We start from the raw sequence: 23,849 nt of genomic DNA, 5'->3' as shown, positions 1-23,849 counted from the left end.
GGTGCTGTGGTATTGTATTTTTTGGCTGCAGCATTACAGCACAGCTGAAGCTCTTCAAGGTGGAAGGGCCACTGTGCATTTTACGTAGAATGTACCTTGTCCTTATACCTTGTCCAGACCTTACCTGCTGTAACTGGACTTACGTTTTAGTGACCACCTGAATTGCCACTGTCTCTGCAAAGGCTGTACTAATATCCCCGCCCTACATTCATCTTTTCCTCTCTTGTGTTTCCACATCCTTTGCACTTACACTGTAACCACTGAATGACTTATTAGAGTGCAAGCTCCCTGAAGGCAGGAACTCTGTTTTGTTTCCTTCATTTAATACTTTGGTGAAACTAGACACTTAGTACATATTTGGTGATTTAAATTGAGTCTAGAAAACTAAGGTTTGATGAAAATGTGCTTTATTATTCGTAAACACCTCTTCTTACAGTTTCGGCTCTGAAGTAAGGAATAAATCTCTGGTGCGTTCTTATGACTGCTGCCAACATGCAAATATACTGCACATTGAATTAGGTGGACTACAGGCTTAGCTGTTGTAACAGAAAGACCCCCAAGTACTGTGGCTTCAACAGGACAGAAGTTTGTTTCCTCACATTAGTCTGGAGATGAGCTAGTAGTTCTGTCCTCTTCACCATGAGGCTTGCATATCTGGATCCAAGGTAGCAGGTTGTTCACTTCTTCCCATCTTCTCAGCACATGGGGAAGGGGAAGAGGCAAGGGGAACAGGCCCAGTATGGATAATGTCAGCACACATCATTTCAGCTCACATTCCACTGGCCAGGACTTGGTCATGGGACCACACTTTGCTGCAGGGGGAGCTGAGAAATGGAGTCTCTGTCTGGGCAGCCATGTCTGTAGTTAAAACTTGGGGGCTTTTTTTTTAATTAAAAGGAAGAATGGCAAAAGGATATTAAAAAGAACAGTTTGTGCCTCATAGGTTTTGCCTGTGCTTCCATTTTTAAATAAACAGATGGATTGCTTCAGGTATTAAAGAACTTGTGTATTTGACCAAGTCATCAGACTTGGCAGAGTTTTTACTGCGCTGCCTGCTGCTTTATCTGGACCTTACACTAGGTGATGCAGGCCATGGAGAGCCTTCCTGGTGAGAACTTTACCATTTACTCTAGTAGACATGACTAAGTACAAGTGAAGAAACAGCAGGTACTTGCTGTGTATTGTGTGAGAGAAGCTGTCATGGGCTATAGACATTTATAGGAAGGCGGAATGGAGGTATGGAGTCATACGGAAAGGCTTTTTGGAGAATATGGGACTCTGCTTAGGCCTTGAAGATGAGGTAGGATTTGTGTGGTCACAAGCAGAACATCCTAGGCAAGGGAAATGGTGTGCAGGAAAGTTTTAAGACTGGATAACTGAGTTGTATTCTAGGGAAAGCAATGAGTCTTCTGATTTCTGACTAACCAGTTGGCTCCCCGAGTGTGTAATTTGGAGTAGTGCAAAATAAAGTTGATTTATGAAGGATCAAGATTATAGATGTGGTAGAGGTTTGGAGTTGGACACTGAAATGGAGAAAGAGTTTAATTGGGTAATGGGATTCAGATTAGGTAAATTCCTGCCCCCCTCCACCTGGTAATGGAATTCAGAATGAATGAATTCAGTCCCTCTTTCCCTGCCTACTCTCCATGAGGTCACGTATGCCTTCTCAGTTAACACATCCACACATTCTGTCCGGGCTTCCCTGGTGGCACAGTGGTTGAGAATCTGCCTGCCAATGCAGAGGACACGGGTTCGAGCCCTGGTCTGGGAGGATCCCACATGCTGCGGAGCAACTAGGCCCGTGAGCCACAACTGCTGAGCCTGCGCGTCTGGAGCCTGTGCTCCGCAACAAGAGAGGCCCCCATAGTGAGAGGCCCGCACACCGCGATGAAGAGTGGCCCTCACTTGCCACAACTAGAGAAAGCCCTCGTACAGAAACGAAGACCCACACATTCTGTCCTAGCCCCATTCTTCTGGACTTCTCTGAAATTTTTGACACTTTGACCATCTTTTTTTTAAATTTTAACTCGGGCCTTCTCTGGTTTTGCACTGCTCTTCATTTTCTCCATAAGACTTAGCGTTCTTCTTTTTTTGCTCTTTTTGTTCTTGAGACTGCAGGTGTCCTCTTGAAGGCAGTGCTTTACACCTCCAGTTTGAGCTTTAGTCTTCTGTTCCTGATTGCTTGCTGGACATTTTCATCTCGATGCGTCACTGTTATTTAAAGCATTCAACAGATTTCCTGCAAAGCTTTGTGACTCTGCAAGGACCTGTATGCTTTAGATCCCTTTATGCTTTAAAGCAGAACTTGCAGGCATCTGGGTCTGTGCCCTCTGCCTGTCCCTGTGTCACTAAGTCTTGTCAGTTCTTCCTGGTGATTCTCACGTTCGTTCATTTCCATTCTTACTGTTGCCACGTTTATCAGTCTTTGAACAGGGTGTGTTTGGATTGTGAGTGGTCCTTGAGGATTCACTGATGATGAATATGAATCAAGGTGCCATAACATCAGTGAGGCCAGATAGTACCTTCTGTTCTGTTACTGGAGCTTTGCTTTCGTGTGGTTGAGATTATCAGCTGACTCATATGAGTTGAGTTGGTGCTAGCTTATTTGTGTTGTGTTTAGTGAGATGGTGATATGGATAATTTAATATTACCCAATATTTGAATTCTCAATAAACTTTTGACTTCTTTTCCTCAGCAGATTTGATTCTTAGTTTGTTAAAATAAATTTTCACAGCTTAAGTCACACACTCAATAAGAATAATGAAAGCAGATCAGGAAGTATGCAGAGTGCTTGAGATTAAGACTTTGTCAAGCATAATCTAGAGTCGGAGGGTGAGGTCCGCATCGTGGCAGCATGAGACACCCCCTTTGTCTTCCCCGCTCCGTCTACAACCAGTAAAACGCCTATAACTCAACATAGGTCCACCGCCTAGCACCCCAGATGCGGGGGGTTCCACACATCTGTCCATGTAAAGGCGAGTGGACTGGAACACACAGAGGAGGCTGAACTGGGGAACAGCCGAGGCAGTGCTTGCGAGCCCGGACCCGTAGCCGTGGCGGCTGAGCCTGCAGCCCCAGAGAACCCAGTAGAAGCAGAGAAGGCCGTGCACACGCCTGGCCACTCGGCTGCAGCAGCGCCCATGGTCACAGGGAGCCGGGCAGCAGTGGAGGGGGATTGCGGCCCTGGTCCTCCAGTCATGGTGGCGCCCCTGACTCGGCGGCCTGTGCATACCTGACAACCCCATGGCCCTGGCTGCCCCCTAAACCCTCCCCTGTGGCAGCAGAGCTTGCAAGCCAGGAGACTCTGGACAAGGTGGGGATGCCGCCATCCCAGTGCCGTAGGTGGCAGCCCAGTACAGCAGCACCGGGAGCATGAGGGCACCAGCGACCCTGGAGTCATGAGCAGCGTCACGGAGGGCACCAGGGACACCTCTGACGGGCGTGGTGGAGGGTGGAAAGTGCAGAGCCTCCTATGTGATCAGAGGCAGTGCAGGTAAGAGAAACCAAACACTGGGGCCCTAGCGCCACCTTCTGGAAAACAAAAGAAAGGCCTCTAATTACCAACCAGTTGAATCATTAGAATCAAGTTGGAGAAAAGTTTTACTTAAAGAAGAGAGGTGTTCACTACTTCAGATGCACTGGCAGAGGAACACCTCATCAGGTGACATGAAAAACCATGGTAACACGGCATCACAAAAAGAAAACGACGGATCTCCAGAAACCAAACTTAAAGTCGTGGAATATTGCAGTCTGACTGATAGAGAATTCAGAATAGCTGTCATGAAGAAACTCAACAAGCTATAAGAAAAGTCAGAAAGGCAGTTCAGTGAGCTCAGGAATAAAATTAATGAACAGAAGGATTACTTTACCGCAGAGAGTGAAACGCTAAAAAAAGAACCAAACAGAAATTCTGGAGCTGAAGAGCTCAAAGGAGATGAAGAACACATTAGAAGGCACTGGAAACAGAGCAGAGCAGATGGAAGAGAGAATTAGCAAACTCGAAGACAGAGAGATAGAAATGATACAGGTGGAAGAGGACAGAGAAATAAGATCTAAACAAAATGAAGAAATTCTGAGAGTACTGTCCAAGTCATTCAGGAAGGGCAATGTTAGGGTGATGGGTGTCCCAGAGGGAGAGGAGCGGGTGAGGGGAGCAGAGAGCTTATTTAAAGAAATAATAGCTGTGGGGCTTCCCTGGTGGTCTGGTGGCTAAGACTCCGCGCTCCCAGTGCAGGGGACCCAGGTTCGATCCCTGGTCAGGGAACTAGATCCCACACGCCACAACTAAGAGCCCACGTGCTGCAACTAAGAGTTCGTATGCCGCAACTAAAAGATCCTGCATGCTGCAACGAAAATCCCATGTGCTGCAACTGGCGCAGCCAAATAAATAAATAAATATTTTTTTTTTAAAGAAATAATAGCCGAGAACGTCCCAAACCTGGGGAGGGAACTGGATATACAAGCTCGGAAAGCTAACAGAACCCTAATTGTCTCAATGCAAAAAGACCTTTTCCAAGACACATTATATTAAAACTATCAAAAGTCAATGACAAAGAAAGAATTTTAAAGCAGCCAGGAAAAAAGGATGGTCACCTGTAAAGGAACCCCCATTAGGCTACCAGCAGATTTCTCAGCAGAAACTCTACAGGCCAAGAGAGGGGAGAGATATTTTGAGAACACCGAAAGAGAAGAACTGTCAGCTGAGAATACTCTGCCAAGTAAAGTTCCCCTTCAGATATGAAGGGGAAATAAAGGCTCTGCCAGACAAATAGAAGCTGAGGGAGTTCATCACCACCAGACCTGCCTTACAAGACATGTTCTACCTGAAATGAAAAGGCAAAAGTACACAAACTTTGAGTAAGGTGGTAAATAGAATCAGAAAATTGTGACTGTATCAGAATAGGTTGTTAAACATTTAATTACAGCATAAAGGCTAAAGGAAAAGAAAGCAGTGAAAATAACTATAGCTACTTCAATTTGGTAACAAAATCATAACACAAAAAGGGATAATTTGAGGTAACAAACAACATAAAATGGAAAGAGGAAAAGGACAGAAACCACACAGGCAAATGAAGATAGATGCTGTCAGCAGAAAATGGACTATTTTATCTATGAGACATTTTATACAAAAAGTAATCTGGAATCTTGCTATTCTAAATGTGGTCTGTGATGGCAGCATGGGCATCTTGGGTTGCTTGTCAGGATTGCAGAGTCTCAGGCACCGTCCAGGGCTACCAGATTAGAATCCGCATTTTCATCACATCCCCAGGGATGTGCATGTGCTGGGAGACACCGATCTAGAACTGACCGTGCAGTTCTTTTCTTTTTCTTAGTGGGAGACTTAGCTGCTAAAATAGTTAAACCCTCCAGCTGTTTATCTATTTGTGTTTTTCTGTATTTGTCTTTTTGTTCACCTTAGATTTTTAGGTGAACTTCAGAGGAGTTGTTGTAAGTCTTGTGAACGATGGAGAGTAGCTGGGAGAGGTAGCTGGGGGAGGCAGCTGGAGCTGCAGGGTCACCGAAGTCACCTGGAGGAGGCAGTGTGTGGCCGAGTGAGCCCGGCCTGCCGCGGCCTGGAGAGAACATTCAGAGCGGAGGGGCAACACGTGCAGAGGCAGGAAGGCAGGAAAGGGCATGTGTGAGTGGGAGTGCTGTGGTGAACTTGCAAGAGGACAGCGGGCCTTGCCACGGGGTCTGGGCCTGTCCCTTTGTTGCTGTGTGAGGTGTTCCGCTGTGCTGCCTCCGCTGTCAGCTCCTGAAAGTTTCCTGTTACTCTAATGCCCTGCCCTTCAGCTCTCCCAGACTCCCCTACCATCCTCACCTTGTTTAGCCTTTGCCAAGATGTGTTTTGGTATATTCTGTGCCAGGGGCCTCCTAGACAGCCTTTAAACTTCATTTCAAGCTCTCTGTGAGACCTGCACGCCTTCCAGCAGACTTGTCTCCGTAGCTCGGGTCCTCCTTGCCCCTTACGTATATCTTACATTGTGCTAAAATTGATTACAAACGTAACGTTCAACCATGTTGATGTGTGCAGCCTATTCATTTTCACTGTTGTGTAATATTCCATGTATGGAGATAATCATAGGGTTGAACGTTTTTAAGGTATTGTCAATCTTTTAGAAATCATGCTGCTAAAAATATTCTGGTTACATGGCTTCTTGAGTATATATATATGAGTTTTTTTTTATAACTTTATTTATTTTTGGCTGTGTTGGGTCTTTGTTGCTGCGCACGGGCTTTCTGTAGTTGTGGCGAGCGGGGGCTACTCTTCAATGTGGTGCGTGGGCTTCTCATTGTGGTGGCTTCCCTTGTTGCAGAGCACAGGCTCTAGGTGCGTGAGTTTCAATAGTTGCAGCACGTGGGCTCAGTAGCAGCACGCGGGCCTCAGAGCATGAGGGCTTCAGTAGTTGCGGCGCGTGGGCTCAGTAATTGTGGCGCACAGACTCAGTAGTTGTGGCTCGCAGGCTCAGTAGTGTGGCTCGCGGGCTCTAGAGTTGTGGCGCATGGACTTAGTTGCTCCGTGGCATGTGGGATCTTCCCGGACCAGGGCTGAAACCCGTGTTCCCTGCATTGGCAGGCGGATTCTTAACTGCTGTGCCACCAGGGAGGTCCCGAATATATGTATGAGTTTGTTTGTAGTGTTTTCAGTCTTATTTGACTGTGATCCAGAGAAACAACACTTTATAACGTGACCTGATTTCTGTATATATATATATGTATGTCAACTGATTTTTTTAAAAAAGTTTAACAAAGTTATATTTACCCTTTGTGTGATGCACTCATATCTTTTTTCCTTTTAAAAGTGAATACTTGTTGAGATTAAATTAATGAATTATGACCTGCTGTTTAAAATACTGCTGTAGGGTGTGTTGTGTATGTGTGAATGTATATGTGTACATAGGTGTGTCATATCATGACCAAAAATTGATAAACATATATGTATGTGTGTCAGCACGTGTGTGTGTGTATGTGAGAGAGAGAGAGAGAGAGAGAACAGATCGTCTGGTGGAAGGGTTTATTCATCTAGAACTTGATTACATTTCACCAAATTGTTTTTTAAATGGTTATACCTGTTTATATTGGTGTGGCCTCCCGAGTCTGGGAACTTAGCTTTTTATCATGTGTCCATGGTCTTTTAAAGCATTTACTTGGCACAGAATTGGTAAGTACTCATTGAGTAGTTTGGTGAAAGAAAATGAGGATTTCATACCTGTAACTGCATGACTACCATGTTAAGCAACTACTATTTTATCAAGCCAGCTTTTTAGTTAAGCTCACAAGGCTAATTTTATAGAGTGGATAACCCATTTGTAATTTCGGTTAGGCTTTTAAAAGTCTATTTTTAGGGGTTCTTGACTATATTGTTCAGTTATGATAGTTATGTTCCAAAGAAAGATACATGGACAAAATTACATTATTATTTCAATTGCTAAAAAGTGATTGGGGCTAAAGTTTCCCATAAGTGATAACAAGTTTTTTTTTTTCCCTTGCAGGAATCAATAAAATGGTTTTCATAGCCTTAAATTCGTAAGACCTAAACATCATCTAACATTTCATTATATCTAGCTTTTGCTCAATAGTAATATAGCCATTTAAAAATTTTTGCTAGCGTTACTCTTGTGCCAGGTTTTTTACATTAAAGTCCCTTTCTTTCGTTTTTATAAAAATGCGCCACTGTATTGGGTGCTACAGCTTTTTACCTGCATGGACAGTCATATTCCATTATGCGAGTTTATTCAGCCATAGCCTTCACATCAGCAAAATCGTGCTGTGTAGATACGCCTCCATTTGTATTTGGCTGAGGTTGTAGCAGATTATTCTGAGGGGAATCATTCTATTTTAGTAACAATGAAGCCCCACTTGGAGTGTGTTGAAAATCTTTGTTTTCTCCTCATGCTCTGGACCCACTGCCTGAGAGGGAAAGTTGAGATACAGTTGTTTTACAGACCAATGTAGGAACTTCTCTAGAGAAAGAAAGGTATTGTATTTTGATTATCGAAATTTCTTAACATGACAGTAACTTGCACTTAAGTAGTGCTTTAAAACTTCAAAAATGTTTTCCATACGTGTCTCACCTAAGTACTGAGGGCAGCCATTCTAACTCCATCTAACAGATGGGAACCTGGTAGCTCAGTTTGTTACTAGTCCAGGGTAAGTTATGCAGCTCAGAGGTGGCCGAGTACATGGGCCGTGCTGGTCTGTTGACCACTAACTCATTTTGACACTCTCGACAGTCAAACATATTTAAATAGAGCGTGTCCCAGATGTTTGTCAGCTTATAGGTGTCACTTCTCAAATTTAAAAGCAGGATATTGTGGCATAAATTGTATATGCGTAACCTCCCTCCTAAGGAATTTTGGGGGAATGTGTTTAGTTTTACTGGGTTGAAATTATTGGACTCAGTGGTATTTTGTAGATTCACTCTCACCTTTAGATAAAAAGTATGTACTTAAACAGAAACCTGAATTTTTAAAGAAGCTTGTTTTTTTTTGTTTTTGAATGTATTTATTTATTTATGGCTGTGTTGGGTCTTCGTTTCTGTGCATGGGCTTTCTCTAGTTGTAGCAAGCGGGGGCCACTCTTCATCGCGGTGCGCAGGCCTCTCAATATCACGGCCTCTGTTGCAGAGCACAGGCTTCAGACGCGCAGGCTCAGTAATTGTGGCTCACAGGCCCAGTTGCTCCGTGGCATGTGGGATCTTCCCAGACCAGGGCTCGAACACGTGTTCCTTGCATTGGCAGGCAGATTCTGAACCACTGCGCCGCCAGGGAAGCCCCCAAAAAGCTTGGTTTTTATTGATACCTCTTACTGTATTTTTTTTCATAATCAAGTGATTTATAGAAATCTGTTATATATAAGCTTCTGAATATTTGATATAATTTCCAGATAGTACTTTTATTTTCCATTTTACTTTAATTGTACAAGCAATATGTGAAGATAATCATAAGAGCATTTAAAATTATCAAGAAATAATACATTCAAAGATATGAAGAATAGTACAGCTGAGGCTTGTATTCTTGTATACTTAGGTGAGTTTCCCTACGGTGTTTTTCAGAGTTTTTTGACCATGATCCAAAGAGCTAACATTTTATAACACACCTTAGTTCATCTATAAGTTTTCTTAATCTCAGGGTTCTGAGATTTATTCATGTTGATACAAGGCTTCTTGAGGCAGTCCTTGCTGTTTCTCATCCTACAATTAGTATTAATGGATTAAAAAATCCCCCCCCCCCAGTGTGTTGATTGCAAAATGGAAGTTGTTGTAGTTTTCAAGGGCATGTCCTCCTAATTACCAGTGAGGGTTTTTATGTGTTTATTGGCTGTACATTTCTTCTGAATTACTCATTTGTATCTTTTTGTCCATTTTTCTGTTTAGGTAGGTTGTCTGTTTCCTACTAATTTCTGTTCCATTTTTTAAAACCTCTTTGATTTTTACTTGTTGGTAATCTTTTAAGCAATACCCTACACATTTAATGAAGGACTTTTTACTGTGGGATATTACTACTCCTGGTTCAAATATGGTGAGTGAGTAAACTGTTCACATAAAGTAGTTTTAAATTCTTAGACAGATTTGGGGGGAAGCTGCTAGGAAAAGAAAATTAGTAAACTCATTAAGGTTCTTGAAGGTTGATTTATAACCTTTCAGCACAGCCAAGACACACATCTTCTTAGCAAGCTGCTGCTGTGCCATTTGAAAATTTGAACGTGTGAATTCTGTAACCCTCCATTAATTACGATTGTATAAAGAACCAGAATGCTGCTTATATGCTGTTATATTTTATTTTATTTTATTTATTTATTTTTTGCAGTACGCAGGCCTCTCACTGTTGTGGCCTCTCCCGTTGCGGAGCACAGGCTCCGGACACGCAGGCTCAGAGGCCATGGCTCACGGGCCCAGCCGCTCCGTGGCATGTGGGATCTTCCCGGACTGGGGCACGAACCCGCGTCCCCTGCATCGGCAGCCGGACTTCCAACCACTGCGCCACCAGGGAAGCCCTATTTTATTTTTTAATACTAGCTTTTCTCTGTTTCTTCTCTGTAATTAGGTCCTCGATGGGCTTCCTGGAATATTGGTGTGTTTATTTGCATCAGATGTGCTGGCATCCATAGGAATCTTGGGGTTCATATATCCAGGGTCAAGTCAGTCAACCTAGACCAATGGACACCGGAACAGATCCAGGTAAACATTTCCCTACCGAGAAATTATTGAAAATATTTAAAATGGATTTATAATCTTTAATCCTTCTTGCACCTAAGGATTAACATTGAAAAGTAGTATATTGAAATATGGATATGCCACATACAAAATTCGAGTGTTATCTGAATTGTCAGTTCACAGATGTGTATTTTTTCTTGGTTCTATAGTAAAGTCAGTTTTTAATCTATTTTTACCTAAAATGTTGATTTTGAAGTATTTAAAAAATAAATTTATTTTCCTTGTGCTGATGAAATTTGCAGGTATAATTCCATAGTCTGTTTTGCTTTGCTGTCAGTAGAGGGCGCCTGGGTAAAGACAAAGAAGAGACCACCTCTTCCTGAGCGCTAACTGGAAGGCCTTCCCTTCTGTGCAGGGGTGGGTGTTCTCCATAGGCAGATAGGGCCGAGGGGTTGGAAGACAGCCCAGTCAGCAAATGTTCTCGTGACTGATTTGGGCTTGTTTCGAGCGGTTTAGCTTTTTAGAGAGAAATTTGTAAGTTTAAGGGCTTGCCCTTTTTCCAGTGTGACAGTATTGAATCCTCAAAATCATACTTGCTAGTTCTTAAGGTTAATTGCTAATGTAAAAATGATTATTTCTACTGGTTTTATTTTATAGTTCACAGTGAAATTACATAACTTTTTCTTACGACCTTTTCAAATTACTTTTAGTCAGCATGAAGCCTAAATATACAGATATATGTAGTTGAACTTCAGTGATACACACACAAACCTCACAATCATAAAAGAACAAAAGTAACACAAAAATTGGCATGGGTTGGGTGGGGTGGGGTGGAAAGAATAGAATAGAATGCTGGGACGGTGTGGTCATTAAAAAACGATACATAGACTTGGTTAAAGGAAGTAAAATTTCTATATTGAAGACATATTTATGCCAAAGTAAGTTCCAGATGTAGCAAACATTTAAATATTAAAAAAAATTAAACCTCAAAAATAAAGGAAAAAAAATAGAACAGAGATTTTTCAGGCCATAAAGTCAAGCATAATTTACTTAGTTTAGTCTTAGACTAGTTTTTGAACATTCTGCTGGCTAGAGCATAAAAGGAAATATGAAACCTTGTGTATTTTCGAGATCCTTGAGGAGAAATTTTACTTGTTAATCAAGGAAGCAGAGCTTTTTGAACATTTTATATGAAGCAGTGTTCTTAGTAACATCTCTGTAGTAACTGTGGTGACAGATTTCATGACATTGTTTAAGTTGTTTTTAAGAAAACATGTAGCTTGAAAATGTAGCTTGGTGTTTGTAATGGATTATAGAGGTACAAAACATTCAAGACCCAGTGTATTGCCTTTTTAATGGTTCATTTCAGACTAAGGAGAAAACGTGAAATCCCTGGACAATTAAATTCTCCAGAAATATTATTTTTCTCAATTAGGCTGCTGAAAGGAGTTGAGTAGCAGGTTATTTGAAGTAGGCAGCTGTTCTTTTTTAATAGTTTAGAGCATAACTTCCCAAACAGACGGCTGTAGTTCACTGGTTTTCTGTGGGATTGGTTATAGGTACAAAGTAAGATCCTATATTATTAAATGTGTAAGGATTTTGAAAGCAATTATTAAGTAACATACAGTCTTTGAAATGGTATTTGAACACATTTGCATGGTTCCAACTGTCAGCTTCTTCAGATAAGAATTACTGTTTTCGAATGCAAGATTTTTGATGAGTACTTCTCACAGAGGATGCTCTGTGGGCTCTGTAAGCCGTGGGGCTGCTCCTGCAGGTGAGGAGGGTAAAGGTAGGTGCACTCCTGCAAAATCAAATTGAGGAGACAATGAAGTTTCACTTTAAAGAAGAGCAGGGAAGCCTAACCACACGGACAGATCTTGTGGGGGCCTTGTTGGCGCTTGCAGGCAAAGCCAGAGTTGTTCTTCGGAAACTGGCCCTGGACTGCTGTGCGGTGAAGAGGAAGAAGTGGTTGGCCAAGACCCCAGGCTCCACACTGCGGAGCACAGGGGTTGTTTTAAGGCCGCTGGTTCTAGAGAGGCCGCAGAGCAAAGTGATTGAGAAAGTTGTCTCTGGAGCCAGATGGCCAGGTAGGCCTGGGCGGTGCTGACAGGACGCCCAAGCGCAGGTGCCTGAGCGCCCTTGTCTGCGAGGTGGGGTGGCAACTGTCCCCCTGCAGGGGCCGTGAGGACCAGCTAAGTTAGCGCGGGTAAAGCATTTACAACGGTGCCTGGCACGCTTTTTATTGAGGTATAGTTGATTTACAGTGTTGTGCTCTTTTTAGACGGGCACGTCTTGAACACTCAGTAACGCCGACTTGTCAGTTACCAGTAGGATTAGGCCATCTGTTCACTGTGCAGACCCTCGCTGTTGCTGCTCTGAGTATCTTTCTGATCTTAAGCTTCCCTAGTGAATCCGCTGTGATGAACTGGTTGCTAAACGTACTACTGAGTAAACAAATGGACCCATTGTGTGGTATTACTGAGTATAGAAGAATTACTTTTTGAGAATATTTGTGAGAAGTAATTCACGTTTAGTGGTATTGGATGGTAAGGCATTCAGAGATGAGTGGTGAGGTAGTGGCATCCATTGTCTGTCGAGGTCACTCCTTATTCAGCTTTAAGCAGATCCTATTTCCTGTGGTGGTAGGTGTGTTCCTTACAATCCAATTCTATCCACCCTTGGCATTATTTATTTATTTACGTAAGAAAAAAAAGAGGTATAATTACAGAGAGAATCCAGATAAAAGTGAGTTTTACGTACCTTGGCAGATGTCTTTATAGTCGTCCACCTGTATCCTCGGGAGGTTGGTGCCAGGACCCCCACGGACACTGAAATCCGTGGACGCTCAAGTCCTTTACCTGAAATGGAGTTCCTGGACACGGGGCCGCGCATGGGCAGAGCTGACTGTGTGCGTCAGCAGAATCCCGGTACAGATACTCTGAGCGCGTCCATCACTAGGGAGAGGTTCCTTGTGTCCATATCTAGTCAGGACCCCCCAGGGGCAGCCGCTGCACTGATTTCTGTTCCCTTAGGTTGCTGTGCATTGGAACTTTTGTCTTTTGGAGTCTGTTCTTATTAACTCTGAGTCTAGGTTCAGATTGGGGAAAGTGAAGATCGCAGTGTGATTTAGTGTTCCATATCCTTACGGTGTAAGAATTTATTTAGCATAGAAACTGCTTGGGCGATACTTGCTCACAGAGTAAGAGAAATGCTTTCACTGCGTGTCGTCAGTTCTGCTCTGGGTCTTCCCCACCACCTGGACATGTCATGGGGATCGTGTCTCTCATTTTCAGAGATGATACTCCGTTTTGGTTTTATTTATTTATTTTCTGTATTTTATAAGTAAATGTGGAAACATCTAATCTCTGAGCCCCGTCACCCTGTTGAATAAAAGTGGTTTTTGTTAACATACTAAGTTTTGCCTCAGGACTTCTTATCAACTGATATTATATATACATACATCATATTTATGTCAGTTATTTATATGTTTGTGCGGCAGTCAGTGTTTAGGGCATCTGTCATGTTATAGCTGTGTTAGTATTGCTGTATGCTTACTTTTAAAAGAAAATAATTTATCTACCAAAACTTATTTGTATTTTGATAGAATGGAAATAGAGTTACTCACCTTAAATTTTAATAAAACAGGTTTTTTAATAGTGGTTCATAGATTAAATGTCTTTGATCTTGGGTTTATTGTTGGGTACTTCTCAAATTTTTGGAAAGGATCAATGTTTCAATACTTTTATAAATACTATAGCTTTTCTTTTAAATTTTGTACTGGTTCATCAACTCCACGTCTTGATTACCATTTTTCCCCATTATTTAAAAATTCTTTATTATTCATTTTCCAGTGTCTGTATTGAATGAGTTAAAATAAAGAATACAGTAAACAACAAGGTCATACTGCATAGCACAGGGAACTATATTCAATATCCTGCAAGAGACCATAGTGGAAAAGAACATGAAAAAAATTACATATATATATGTATAACTGAGTCACTCACTTTGCTGTGCTGAGTGACACAACAGTGTAAATCAGCTGTACTTCAATAAAAAAGGTAAATTAAAAAAAAGAAATGGGGATTAAAAACAATGAAGAGTAAAGTTTCTTAGCTCACTTTGTAGATAGTCGTGTAAATTGTGTTGTCCAATAAAACACCTTAGTGAGACTTTGTCCATAGTGGAAAGTATACTACGTATATTTGGTGTTTAAATTGATAACTTTTGGACCACTTTTAATATTTTATGTATCTATAAATCTTTTAGTAATTGTCTTTCACATGCTCTTTGTTTTACTACTTACTAGTGTCATTTATTGATATGGTACTTGGTATTTGTTTGGAAACACCAAGATAACACAACTAAAATGTATTCATGTATAAAATATATCCAGTCTCCCTAGGCATAGTGGACTTGCCTTCAACATTTTGTAGGCATTTTCCCTTCCGTGTCTTTATAGCTTTACCATTTGTGCTTTAGCTTTGGACTACACTTTGGACTAGAGGGAGGGGTCTTTGAACCCAGCTCACCTCACATCGTTTACTGTTACAACAGAAGAACAGAAGCTCTCCTCTCATTTTCTGTCCACCCATCCTCTGAATGTTTCCGATCTGACTTCCAGCTATTTGTTCTCTTGTTCTAGGGGCAGGGTGGAGGAAGGTGGTGGGTGCTGGTTTCCCTGCCTTTATTTTTATTCTCAGCCTTCCTTCCTGCTTTTCCACCTAATTAAAAAAATTATGTTCATTTGGGGACATCTTTTTTTTTTTTTTTTTTTTGCAGTACGTGGGCCTCTCACTGTTGTGGCCTCTCCCGTTGCGGAGCACAGGCTCCGGACGCGCAGGATCAGCGGCCGTGGCTCACGGGCCCAGCCGCTCTGCGGCATGTGGGATCTTCCCGGACCGGGGCACGAACCCGTGTCCCCTGCATCGGCAGGCGGACTCTCAACCACTGCGCCACCAGGGAAGCCCCTGGAGACATGTTTAAACTCTTTCCTCCTCTTTGAAACATGCTGCCTCACTCCCGCCTTTCATAAAAGTTTCGCCTTGTACCCTCTGACCCCCACAAACAACCCTCAACTCTGTTGTGCTCCTTTACTCGCTGGTTTGCTTGTTCACCAGTTAGCGTTTACCAGGCACTAGCTCTTACCTTCCTTTAGCAGCTGAATTTCTTGAGTAAGGTCTTTACCTGCTATTTCATTTCTTTACCTGACTTTTGCCTCTGCTAGCTCATTTTTATTCCCGTCACTATGATGAGTTTGCGCTCACAAAGAGCACAGTCACTCCTGTGGCCACGCCCAGCTCTCCGCCCACCTCCGCCTTGGACTCCCTGCTTCCCTGACACTCATCGCTGCCTCCTTGAAGCTTTTTCTTTAAAGTTACTATCCTCATCTTTTGTTTTGTTTTATTATTTAGGCGCTGTATTTTTTTTTCCTGTTTCTTTTTCTGCTTTTCCCTCCTGCTGGAGACTTGATACAGTTTTGTCTTTAGCCTTTTTGCTCTTCTGTCTTTCTCCATGTGGAAAACTCAGTTACTCTCATGGGTTCAGCCGGTATTTTTCAGTGTAGATGATTTTTCCCTCTCTTTCCAGTAGTGACTTCTATAGAGTTTCAGTTCTTCTTTTAGATTGTCTGTTCGACACTTTGGTATTCATGGATTCATCATGCCTTAAGAAACCTTGGATATCCTTGGCATGAAGTAATTGGTAATTTTCCCAAGTGTGTTTGGTAAGGCTGGAGTTACGCCGTTAGGTTGATTCCAAGGCACTGGAATTTCAACATGGTTTTACATTATCTACTCATATTTGTATATTGAAGAACTCCTGTGAAGTAATTAAAAACCTTGTTGCTGTGTGAAAAATGTTTTGCATAAAACATAGAAAGCCGACTGCTAATGCAATGATAGAAGTTAAGAGAAAGGAATAGATGTTACCCGGCATGGATTTTTTTTTTTTTTTTTGCTAGATAACATGATGCATTTGAGTAGAATAAAGAACAGAATATCAGAATTAACAGCTGCTCTTTAACAGTGTAAACAGAACCTCTAGCTGTTTCATATGGAAACAGGAAAAAAGGATTTATGAAATTGTTTCAGTGTTTCATTATGGAAAATCTTGCCCACAGTCATAGTAATTAATGTGTATGTTTGTAAATATTAAGATTGGTAGATGTCTATTTACCTGTAGCTTGGTACATCGAAAATTTAAATAATCATCTGGTTATCCAGACTGGCTTTCTTTTCTGTGCCTTTGTATTCCATCAGTTCTTAATTTTTTCGTTGTTTCTGTTGCTTTCCATTTTCCCCCCTTTTCTCCGCATGTTCCAATATACTTGTAAAATTCCAAAAATACGGCAGCCATAGGGAGTCTAACTTAAGCTAGTGTGTGGAAGTTCCAAGGTAACATATGCAGGTACTAGAAGGCAGTGCTTTTCAGCATTTCAAGCCGCCCCAAACTGAAATTGATTGCCTTGGAGAGTAGTCAGTTTACCATCACCGGGTGGTTTGTGCCAAGGCTGGACGAGCACCTGGAGGTGTGTAGCTGGGCTTCAGGCATTGGGTGGCAGGTGGGGAGAAGTTTGGACGACTGAAGTCTCTTCCATGCTTGAGATTCTTTGATTGTATGCCCGGTCCTCTTTGGTTACCACAGCAGTTCAAAATACATTTTCATTATCTGTGTTAGAATAAAGACGGTGAATCACAGTTAGAGATGTGATTCAACTTTTTCCAAAAGTCAAATTCCACCCCAGAGGATAAAAATGTTCTGAACTCTTCGGTAATTCAAAAGAATGTGACAAGATTATTGGGTTAAGTCTGAAAGACGGGTTCTAAAAATGTTTTGGACGAACTTTTTTGCCCTTCATATTTTCTTTCATAAAGAGAAAATCACTAGCTAAATAAATAGGTATAGATTTCTATGATAACCTTGTCATTCCCGGAAAAACCTACTGTAAGGTAACTTGGTGTAGCCTTTAGTTTAATTTGGCAATAGATGTGTCATAGCGTTGACCTGCTTGTCTTAATTTAAACTTTTGATTTTTCCTAGAAAAGGGTTTTTCCTAAGGAAGCTACTAACATCATGGATTTCTGGCTAATCTTCCTCAGTAAGCTTTGCTGTATTCTGTCACCTCAGCTTGAATTCCTGATCAGGCCAAATCAGGGAGGATAGGCAAAAGGGACTTGATAGTTACTTTACTCTGTAGGTAGAAAAGCAACTAAAATGACAGGTACTTTTTATGTTGTGGTCATGTTGTGTGCATCCTCAGTGGTAAAATTTGGGTGTAAAAGATTTAAGAGTTGGGGATGAAAGTGCCTGAATACACTGAAGTTTTCTCCTCTTTCACTTTCTGACATAGTACGTTTTGGATGGAGTTATGATAAATTTTATTCTCTAGAAGCGTATTAATTTTGTGAAATGAAACGACTTGTAGTTGATGTTAAGTTCAGCCTCCTGTGAGCTCCCTCTGCCGTCTTTAAAAAAATGGAAACTGGGAACTAGAGTGTTGTTAGGCGATCAGAACTGAAATTTTCCTCGAATCATGCGGTTGTGCAGGTTTGTTTTACTTGGAGCAGGATCCAAGGATGTATCACATTGATCCTTTCTCCGGGCCTGGTGTTAGCTCTTGGTGAGTAATTAAATTGTCAGTTCCTTGCAAAAAATGGCATTATGGCACCGTCTTAAGTCTTCAGGTGCAGGTGAGATAAGGTATTATGTTTTCCTGGGAGTTCTGCAGAGGAGAAAGATGCATTAAATAAAACATATTATTAACAGTAATCTTACCTGTGTTTTTAAATGAGGCTACTAGCACATGTAAAACGCTGTAACTGGCTCATTATCTTTCTGTTTCCCAGCGGTGGTGTAGATGTGTCGCGGCTGTTATGCGGTCGTCTGGAGCCACTGCAGCCCTCTTTTGCTTGATGTTTGCATGATCTGTCTTCTTTCGTGCTTTTATGTTTGACCTGTCTCAGTCTTGAAATATAAGAGGTTTCTTTTAGACAGGAAATGCCTGTATGTGGTATGCTCTTCCAATATGTAGTTTCAAATTTTTTGTTTCAGTGACTTTTTAAAAACTAGTTTTTTAGTATCGTGTTTCCTTGTTTGAATTTCCTTTTTCAGTGACTCTTACCTGCCTGTTGGGTCTTCATTGCCTGACTCTATTATTTGTCACTTTCTCTTCGATCCTTTTCATTACTTTTTTTTTTTTTATTAAAATTTTTTTCTTCTTTTGCTTCTCCAGTTTTCTTAGACCGTTGTTTGCTGTGTTTATTTGTTCTGGTCATCTATTTGATTTCATATTCATTTCTGAAATATTTTTTTCTTTTATTTCTAATTCTTTTCCTGAGTTCTCGTTTTAATTCTGCATGTTTCTAATTTCTGATTTAGTTGTTCTTTCATAACACCACGTCCTTAAACTCATTTTACATATTCTTTCGTATTTTGTATTTATGTCTTTTAGCTTTAGCTTAGAATTAGTAGGCTACCGTTTTGATCTGTTTCCTGGGTGTATTTGTTCTCGTGTGGCTTCACTGTCAGAGACATTGTTCCACGTCTTATTCTTCTTTTCTGATAACTTTAATAAGACTTGACCTTGATTTGTTTTCCGTTGATCATCTTTATATGACATGGGTTTTTCATTACCTTTAAAAGGAACTCATATTCAAGATAGCTTTTCTAACCTCACAGACCTCTCTCTTCTGTTGTTTTCACATGATGTTTAAAAAGTAAAACCACTTGTTTTCTGAGATGATCGCTCTGTTCCCTTCTCCCACTTTTGTCTGGACCTTCTCGTCCTTTATCTCCATTATTTCTGTCCTGCTCCGTTTTGAATTACTCAGTGTAGGGCCCTGTCCTGGAAGGGAGATCTGATGGTTCCTCATGGGAGCGCCTCCCCATTCCCAGCTTCTTGCACTTCCTTGCTCTTCGGGTGGGTAAAATCCCTTTCAGCTTCATCTGCTTTCTTCACGTTGGTTCACAGCAGTTTCCAGTTTGTATTTCTCCACTGTCTTAGTGTTCTGTTCTCAGATCCATCTGACACCTCATTAGCTGCAGGCAGGTCTAGTGGTCATTATGCCTCGTCCTTACCTGATGGCATCTCGGGATTTGTGGGGATCCTCCATCACCAAATTTCAGTGTGAATATTGTGCATGGGTTTTGGTGTTTTTAATCTAGTACTTCTTTTTCTTTTTTTTGTAAGAGCTTCAGAAACTGTCACTGCTGTTACAGAAGTGTAATAATAAAACTGTCACTGCTGTTACAGAAGTGTAATAATAATAATGACAAATAATAAATATTATTTGTCATTCCCATGACAAATAATATTTAATAGAATAAAATTGTCATTAAAAAAGCTAATTTGAAGCTCTCCATGATTTAACCACATTTGACCTGTATATGTTAGAACATTGTTTAACCTCTCAAGGTTTTGACCCTTAGATAAATTTCCATAGGGCTTTATATAAACAGACACATAATAAACTTTCAGTTCACAATTCTTGGTATACACTTATTCAAGAGACCCCTGGTCAAACAACTTTTTTCTTATTTTGTGGGAGGACTCATTATAATTCCATCAAACTGATGAAATTTCTCAAATTGTGGCCTCATGTACACATTTAACTTTTTTTTTTTAATTGTGTATCCATTTTACAGATTTTCTGCAATGGCCCATATTCTCATTGTATTTTTTAATTTTATTTATTTATTTATTTATACAGCAGGTTCTTATGAGTCATCAGTTGTATACACATCAGTGTATACATGTCAATCACAGTCGCCCAGTTCAGCACACCACCACCCTGCCGCTTTCCCCGCTTAGTGTCCGTACGTTTGTTCTCTACATCTGTGTCTCAGTTTCTGCCCTGCAAACCATTTGACTGAGATTCAACTTATGCCACCTCCTTGCCAGGATCGTTAAATGTGTCCTCAAAGAAGCAGAGTAAGGTGGCAGCACAGTGCTGGGTTTATCTATTACCTGATGTGCAGAGTGAGGTGAAGAAAGAAATGTGATACTGTCTATAGCAAAATTTAATCTGTGAAGTTTAATAGGATGTTTGCATTTTAAACAATCCACTGGGGGAAAGGTCACATTTATTTTGGATCTGAATGTGCACGATTGTGATTTTTCTCTTGATTTTATTGTTTTTGAGGTTAAACTTTTAAAAATATCAGTAATGCTTTTTAGAGTTCCCTTTTCCTAGTGACTGGCTATAGTTCTTGGCTCAAGTCACTCATTAACCCTATTAATTCCGTACTATCTAGGTGGGACTGAGTGTAACCAAAGAAATCACAAGCTACTTGAAGATAAGGGCTTCTATCCCATAGGCAGTGCTCTACTGGGTAGGAAGTTGTTGAGTGGCAGTGAGTGTAGAATACCTGTGTGAGTGGATCATGTGGGAACAATTATTGTTAATTTCATTGCACACAGTATTTTAGAGGCGAGGTTGCTTCTCTTCCTGCTTTGTGTGAATGTAAGATGATCGAGAATAGCAGGTGTGGTCAGGGCGCTGGCCTGGGACTCTGTAGACCTGGGCTTGGGGTTAGGCTTTGTTGGCTAAATGACGGGCCATCTTCAGCAAGTTACTTAGTAGTGGCTCCTTTTTTTCCCTTAAAAAAAAAAATACCCTCAGTGTCTAGTGATATCATAAGTTCTAAACATATCTTTTAAATGTCTCATTACCTTTTTGACAGTGACCTTTATGTATTAATTTCTAAAAGCATGCAGCAGTGTGCAGAGGGCCTTCTGGGCAGAAAGATAGAAAACGTGTCATATTTGAGAAAGTAAGGTAGTTATCGGGTGCAGTTGTTGTATGTGCATAGGGGGTGAAGGTGGAAGTTGTAGGCAGGGGCTGGTTTGGCCTTGATCCTGTGAGGGATGGGGGATGGGGAGAGGGACAGCCTACGAGCTCTTAACGTGTTCTCAGTTGAAGAGCGACACCTAACGTTATGTTCCTTTTAAGAACATAAATCCGAGGGGCTTGTTCCTGCAGTGGCCTAGGCAGTGGGTGACTAGATCTTCAGCTGAAGTAGTGGCAATGAGGTTGATTAACGGGATAAATCTACAAAAATATTAAAGTTAGAATCACAAAGACTTCTGACAGAAGGGGCAAGAGTCCAGATGACTCCTGAGCTGGGCCTTAAGCACCTAGGACGAAAGTAGTGGTTTATCCCTGGACTTCAAATCGTATGATTTCATAGTAAGTAGAGATGACAGAAGACTGTAATGTGAAACTTTTCCAGTTTTGTCATAACAATGTTTAATTTTATTGCTTAAAAAAAAAATTCATTCTCTGAATTTGTAGCAACTTAGCCAATGCTGCAACTTATGAATCAAGATCTGAGAATATCTAGAAATTGTGAAAAATAGGAAAACTGGTACCTCTGATTCCACATCATCATTTAACAATTTTAATGTTTAAATACGTGTGGTTTACTTACTTTGTTCTTAAAAACAACAATTAAAACAGAAAGAGATCAACTCCCCTAAAACGCAATTTCATGAAAACTGAAGGAATGGACTCTGTATTAAATATTTCCAAAGAGCTCCCGAGACCAAAAACAGTGGCCCTTCTTTTCCAGCAGCTGGAACCCAAAAGATCTTGAAACCAGTCCTGAAAAGCTTGCTCCTATGCAAGAAATCCTGGTGGCTTTTGAGAGGAAGATAGAGAACTATTCTGGGAAATTTCAAGTGGTAGTAGAGGTGAGTCACTGACGTGAAGAATTGCCAGGGACTACAATTTCTCTGTTTAATTATGAGGTTTTAAAATATATACATACACACACACACACACGCACGCACGCACGCATGCACGCATGCACGCACGTTCAGCTAAGGCAGTTTGAAATGTTAGTCTTTGTGTTCTACAAATTTTAATGAATAGAAAATAGAGCAAGTGGTGCTCCCTCTCCCGCACAAAACCACATACATGGAAATCTTAAGAAGCAAAAACTAATAGTTGAAAGTTTAATGATGTCATCTTCAGCAACAGTAATGAAGGTAATGATACTGGGAAAACACCTGGCATGTAAATGCCATATTTATATTTTGAATGTATTCTGACTGTGAGATATTCTTGGATGGGATTTGTTAAATGTATTAATTTTATTCGATCATAACGTCTCGGATTGTCAGGAGACCCTGTTCTCTTAGTGGAGGTGGAGGGCCCTAGTGAGAGGAGGTCTCCTTGCTCTGAGTCACATGCTGCTTGGATCCCTGGCTAAGCTCCCTCTGGATGTATTTTATTTAGGAACAGTGTAGGATTAATGAAGCCCCCCTCTAACTCTTTTATTGTGTTGGGGAGTGGGAAACATATGGACACGGTACAAACATCAAAGGGTACAGAAGGTGTAAAATGGGTGGTCTCCCTCCCATTTTTGTCCCTCAGTCATCCAGTGTCCCTCTGTGGGAACAAGCCTGTTTTCAGTTTCTTGTATATTCTTCCTGAGATGTTTTATGCATATATACAGACACACAGGTGATACACATTTTTAGCTATTTTCATATCCTTACACAACAATCTTTTGACCTGGGAGTAAGAGTCTTCTCTCTCCCACCCCCGTCTATTTCTCAGAAAATGGGTAGAAGTGTTTTAATTTACATAGTTTTTTACCTTTTTTTCCTCCAGATTTAGCATAGACCTGTAGCGTATTTCCATGACATGCTAATGTGTAAGATTCTATTGATTATTTTGATGTTTTGCATTTTTGCCATTGGGAATTTAGAAGATCTAATTGCCACATTGTAACCTAGTCATTTGCAACAAAGCAATTAGTAATCTCAGTCCTTTGTTTTGTAGCTGTTATTCTTTTTTTCCACTTATTCCATTTTTAAAAATAGCCAGTAAACCCCAAAGGGCAAGTCAGTATACACATAAAAATTTATGAAAACTATGCAGATAGCTTCCTGAAACAGTCCATTAATGTGGGTTTCAGTTTGCTCGTAAATGGTTGTTGCTGAGAGAGAGAAAGTACAGGAGACGCTCCAGGGACACTTGGGGTAGGTGCTGAGCAAAGGGGAGGGCGCACAAGGTGAAGGAGAGAGGAGGCCCAGGCGCCTGGCTCCTAAACACAGACCCAGGCCCTGGGCTGGACTGCGCTGGGTGTGCGGGCTAGGGCAAATAGGAGCAGCCTGCCCTGGAGTAGTGGCTTCACGTAGTTACATTCCACACCCCAGGAGTTTGGAAGGTTAAAGAAAAGAAAAAATGTGACAGATTTTATTCTCAGGAGAATGAATCATTGAGTTGGAACTTCTGGTGGCCTGTTACTTATCTTGTCTTTTATTATTTCCTGATATTGACAATGACAAACTTGGGCACACTTTGTTTCTGTATGTTCCTGTTGCCTTTTATCTTTGCATTCATTTCATGGCCCTTTTTGCAGTAAAACTGTTTTTGTGTGCTGCTTAATTACCATGTTTTTCCACTGGAGATGCCCCATTGACATAAAACAATGCCTTTTTTTTTAAACATACACAGTAGTGTTACATAAAAATAAAATTTCCTATTACATTTGTTTGCTTATTGATTATGCCTTTTAAAAATCTATTCCCACTTTTTTTTTTTTTTTTAGTTTTTGAGTATGTTTATTAAATTACACAATCCAATAACTAAATGCCAATTAAAACTTTAAATTGACAACCTCAGTTCTCTTTAGTCTCTGTAAAACGTTAAAAAGTTTAGAACTCTTTTAGAATATAAGATTT

At 40.9% G+C, this 23,849-nt stretch overlaps 1 protein-coding gene across 6 annotated transcripts in view; it reads left to right on the top strand.

Moving 5' to 3' along the window:
• Positions 1 to 23,849, top strand: part of SMAP1 (small ArfGAP 1) — a 148,785-nt gene that overhangs the window by 37,617 nt on the left and 87,319 nt on the right. For 3 of the 6 annotated variants that reach the window (XM_067702844.1, XM_067702843.1, XM_067702848.1), the window contains exon 2: positions 10,047 to 10,180. The exons of 1 other annotated variant lie outside the window; for it this stretch is intronic. In XM_067702844.1, coding sequence (XP_067558945.1) covers positions 10,047 to 10,180 — 134 coding nt within the window. Of the gene's footprint in view, positions 1 to 10,046; positions 10,181 to 21,727; positions 21,849 to 23,849 lie in introns of all 6 variants that reach the window. 2 more of the 6 variants (XM_067702845.1, XM_067702846.1) reach the window with 1 other exon arrangement.

This window comes from Pseudorca crassidens, chromosome 13 (genome assembly GCF_039906515.1).
Source record: "Pseudorca crassidens isolate mPseCra1 chromosome 13, mPseCra1.hap1, whole genome shotgun sequence".
NCBI classification, from domain to species: Eukaryota; Metazoa; Chordata; class Mammalia; order Artiodactyla; family Delphinidae; genus Pseudorca; species Pseudorca crassidens.
The sequence above is the reverse complement of the archived record's forward strand: the minus strand, read 5'-3'. Positions and strand labels throughout refer to the sequence as shown.